This window comes from Cydia pomonella, chromosome 3, assembly GCF_033807575.1.
Source record: "Cydia pomonella isolate Wapato2018A chromosome 3, ilCydPomo1, whole genome shotgun sequence".
Taxonomy (NCBI): domain Eukaryota; kingdom Metazoa; phylum Arthropoda; class Insecta; order Lepidoptera; family Tortricidae; genus Cydia; species Cydia pomonella.
The window spans coordinates 5,758,239-5,763,381 of record NC_084705.1 but is presented as its reverse complement, the minus strand read 5'-3'; the positions used below and the strand labels follow the sequence as shown (position 1 = coordinate 5,763,381).

General features: G+C 34.5%; 1 protein-coding gene across 1 annotated transcript; it reads left to right on the top strand.

Annotated features, from left to right (window-relative positions):
- The first annotated feature begins 10 nt into the window (after positions 1-10).
- LOC133515892 (tigger transposable element-derived protein 4-like) lies at positions 11-2,016 on the top strand. Its single transcript, XM_061848518.1, has one exon. It carries the CDS (start codon positions 606-608, stop codon positions 1,881-1,883), a length of 1,278 nt encoding a protein of 425 aa, XP_061704502.1. The 5' UTR covers positions 11-605; the 3' UTR covers positions 1,884-2,016.
- Positions 2,017-5,143: the final 3,127 nt, after the last annotated feature.

Below are 5,143 nucleotides of genomic sequence, written 5' to 3'. Positions count from 1 at the left end.
TAATACAGTGTAAACTCTTTATAACGTTATCCTTTATAACGATAAACTCCCTATAACGTTGAAGTGAGCCCAACTTGATTGGTTTGCGTTAAAACCCACATATTGAAACACTCTTTATAGCGATACGCCATTCTCTATTACGAAGAAATGTGTTCATATTTTTAGACAATAAATATTTATTATCGGTATTATTGTTTATGTTATGTTATCAGGTAACAAAAGACTTTGAAGCTCCGAAACATCCGAGGTCCGTCTAGCTTTTGTTATCCTTAATTGCCTTGAACACGTGCAGTAAGACACATTGTTTTCTCGGAAGTGATGGTCTTCGACCAAGCATACTGGGTACCTATCGTATTATCAGTCGTAAACCTACTTTGAAACTGTTAACATGGCCAGTAAACGGAAAGCGATTAGTGTTGACGAAAAAGTTTGTGTGATACGTGCGATTGAAAAGGGAGAAAAGAAAAGTGACGTTGGAAGACGTTTTGAACTAAGTCAATCCACTGTTGCTACCATTTGGAAAAACCAAAAAACAATTCTACAGGCGGCGCTGGAAGGAAACTCTTCTAAAAAATTAAGAAAGCCAAAATTCGAAGACTTAGGCAATGTTGTCGTGGTTTAACAATCAACGCCAGAATAATGTACCCATCTCAGGGCCAATTGTAAAAGCTAAGGCTGAAAAGTTTGCCAACCAACTTGGCATAATTGACTTTAAAGCATCTGAAGGTTGGCTTGGAAAATTTAAGCACCGTCACCAAATTACGTACGGTAAAATGAACGGAGAGGCGCGGGATGTCGATATGAATGTGACTAACAATTGGATTAGTACAGTGTGGCCTAAATTAAAGATAAAGTACTCACCAGAAGACATTTTTAATGCAGATGAAACTGGCCTTTTTTGCAAGTTGACTCCCGACAAAACTTTAAAATTCAAAGGGGAAAAATGTGTTGGAGGAAAACTGTCTAAAGAGCGTATTACAGTTCTAGTGGCTGCCAATATGAGTGGCACAGAAAAAAGAAAGCTCTTAGTTATAGGCAAATCGAAAAACCCTCGGGGTTTCAAGAACATAAAACAGTTGCCAGTTACGTACAAAGCAAACAAGTCAGCTTGGATGACATCGCAGATTTTTGAAGAGGAAGTGAGAAAATGGGATGCTGAATTAAAATCACGGAAAATCTTGCTTCTAGTAGACAATTGTCCTGCTCACCCAATCATATCTAATCTTCGAAACATAGAGTTAGCATTTTTCCCAGCTAATACAACCAGTATTTTACAACCAATGGATCAGAGTGTAATTAAAAGCCTAAAGGGCCACTATAGACGGAAAATGTTGATGGATATGATCGAAACTGACGGCAAGGTCTCGATCAACATGCTACAAGCAGTGAACTTCTTATCAAAAGCCTGGCAAGAGGTAACAGCAGCCACTATCCAACATTCTTTTCTACATGCTGGATTATGTAGTAGCCAAGAAACGAACCAATTTGACAGTGAAGACAATCTACCACTGAGTGAATGGATAAGACAGTTCAACATACCAAACAATTTTAACGAAGATCTACAATCGTACGAAAATATAGATGAGGATGTAGCCACAACTGGTACACTTACAGATGAACAAATTGTTGATTTAGTGTCAAAAAGTCAGGAAACACCCGATAATCAAGATGAAGCAGATGATCAAGTGGACAAAGCCGAATCACCACCAACAATTCAACAAGCCCTAGATGCCGCTAAGTTGGTAGAAATTTTTTTGTTGTTTAATCAAGACGATTCCACCACATATGTAGATATGAATAGAATACATAAAATAATACAAAACAAGTACTGGCATAGCAAAAAACGTCAGACAAAGTTATCAGACTATATGTGTAAACAATAATATTATCTAAGACATACATATTAAAAATTCTTGTTAATTTGGTTGTTTTTTTGTTCACTCCATATAACGATAACTCTCTATAACGACAAAAAATGCTCAGTCCCTTGAGTTTCGTTATAAGGAGTTTACACTGTATTTACTTAACAGATCGGTAAGCTCAAAGACTGCGACGTCCTTATAATTCCATTAAACTACATTAACGTTAATAAGCCACTAAAACATATATGAATTGAAACATCTATATGATGCAAGTATTTAAGATTACGTAACTATAACTACGCATAACGTGATGCATCGCGTTTAATTTCATCACATTCAGTTTAGGTATCTACATTATTAATAATGTATGAAACCGTCACCAAAAAGTATAAAGGAACAAATGCTATACTTATGCTAAATGCTAGTACAATATCTGTGGTGGTTAGTTTGCTACCAACGCACGTTTACTAGTAGCCATTTAAATAATGAGTAACACTTTTGAACGTTGTTTTTTACCGATTTTTTTAAGTTGTACGTTTTGTTTTTTTGGACAAAACGAAACTAGTACGAGTAGTACGCATCCATGTGTACTTGTGTTTTTTATTTATTTTAATAGTTCTATTTATGCAAATGTTTCAAATGTAATTGATTATTTAGTACTAAGTAGTTTAAATGTGTACAAACAAAGCCAAGAAATAAAATAAAACGTTTTGAATAGAGACTGGTGAGTTAGTACCTATAAATGTGTGCGAAGAATAGAAAAAACAGTATTGTTCGTGATTCATAAGTTCCAATAAAAATGTATATTAGTAGATAAAATACACGTGCTTTATTCCAAGAACCTACTATATTGTAACTGCATAAAATTTGCATTTTGCATACGGAAATAAGTACGTTACAAGCATCCTTAACAGATCTCATATATGTATATATATGTTAAGTTGCTGATGAAAAGCAATGACATACATTTTTTATTCTCATTATCTCAACGTATTTAAAACAGGATGTACCGAAACTAAAACAACAACTTTAGTTGATATCCACATTAAGTTATCACGAGCTAAGTACCGGTTCTGAACAAAAAAACATGTGACTTTATTCCGAAAGGGAAGGTCGACCAAACCCGTAAACAGCGTCGTAACGATCTAATCGACGCTTGATTGGAATTCCCTGCATAATCAGAATTAGCGACAGTAAAACTTCGCTGATTAAATGAGAGCACGTGAAAGTGGACGTTGTTGACAAATATTTCAAACATTATTAGATCAATTAGTACTTAGGTAGGAAGGGTTAGCTAGTTACCGTCCAGCTCTAGTTTCAGTCCACTTGACAGAGTTGCTACAAAGAATTGCGTATAATTTGAGTATAAACCTACCATATCACACGATTTTGGTCTTATTGCGATCCTTAATGTCTAAACAATACATCTATCTTCATAAAAATATTATTTCGCAAGTAGCGAATTAAAAATAAAATATATTAGTTACAGATTCGCATCCGTGCCTCCCAAAAGTCATTAAAACAAGAAAAATGTGCAGACTGGAAATGTTCATGGAAAGTTTAATTATGGAATAAGTTCTAGCTATTTTAATAGTTATTTACGATACAAGTGCGAAAAATAGGAAATTCGTAACGAGTGGCGATAAATTAAAACACGACCAAAAGGAATGTTTTAAATCGACACGAGTTGCGAATTACCTATTCGCACATATATCGTACAACGTCTTACAGTACATATATTATGACCCTTTAAATTTTCGACATAGTTACATAATGTGCTAATTTACGCACTAGTGCGGAAAAGTAGCATCATATGTACTGTAAGTAATATTTTTAGCATGTATTAATATTTAGAAGTATAATAAAATCACAAAAAAATCACGACAGATCACGTTGGGGGAGGATGAGTATAAGGAGACCTAACGTGTCGTTTTCTACAATGAACGAAACTAAGACAAAATATCTACCACATGTGGTTATACATAAATCTTCACTTATTACTTTGCGGTTTAGCGATTTCTGCTACCAAAAGCAAAACTTGTTTGTTTAAAAGGGGTCCTAACATTCAAAACGTGTCCATAGACATAGTAGGGACAAGGGACAACAATGGAAAATGTCAGTAATGTTAAGTACCTTGGCATGTGGCTGGACCGTTCTCTAACTTGGAGTAAACACATTAATGAAATAGTGTATAAAGTGGAAAAATATTTAAATTTATTTAAAGTGTTAGCGGGATCTGGATGGGGTATCTATCAAAAGCATCTAAGGCGTTTATATATAGCTAAGGAGTACATTAGACTATGACAGTTTCTTGTATGACACTAGTGCTAAAACTCACCTTGATAAGTTAGAAATAATTTTTAAGAAAAAAAAAACCGACTTCAATGAGGGAGACCGGTGAAAGAACGATTATTGTTGATTTTGGATTTCATACAATGAAATTAAAAACACAGCGTCCTACGCCTAATTATATAGAAAAGGAGGTAACATGTTTATTTTTGTCACTGCACAAATCCGGGGAAACCCGGACGGATGGCAACCCTACCTATGGTTGACTGGTAAGATACCCGCAATAGGGTCTTCTACTGTATTTAAGATAAATTATTTCACACCATGCATGAAATAAAGCACCAAATAATTATTAAAAAAACTAAATAGGATAAAAATATAAAACTGTGCCTTGAAAACCTAACTGCTTGACAAACATGCTTTTCAAAAATACACATGAGGTCTCCTTTGTTTACTTAGGATAAAACATAATTGTACCGATAACAGCGTTTTTACAAGCTTATATTGTAGTATACCTACTTACAATGCCAATTAATTTAGAAAAAAAAATAATTGGAGTAGTCAGGTTTGTTAGTTTTTAGGGTTCCGTAGCCAAATGGCAAAAAACGGAACCCTTATAGATTCGTCATGTCCGTCTGTCTGTCCGATTCTGTCACAGCCACTTTTTTCCGAAACTATAAAAGCTATACTGTTCAAACTTGGTAAGTAGATGTATTCTATGAACCGCATTATGATGTTTACACAAAAATGGAAAAAAAACAATAAATTTTGGGGGTTCCCCATACTTAGAACTGAAACTCAAAAAATCTTTTTTCATCAAAATACGTGTGGGGTATCTATGGATAGGTCTTTAAAAATGATATTGAGGTTTCTAATATCATTTTTTTCTAAACTGAATAGTTTGCTCGAGAGACACTTCCAAAGTGAAAAAAAGTGTGTCCCCCCCCCCCCCCTGTAACTTCTAAAATAACGGAATGAAAAATCTAAAATAA

What these genes read in the sequence shown, in the direction of transcription:
- LOC133515892 (XM_061848518.1), top strand. Translation starts at nt 606, where the DNA reads ATGTTGTCGTGGTTTAACAATCAACGCCAGAATAATGTACCCATCTCA.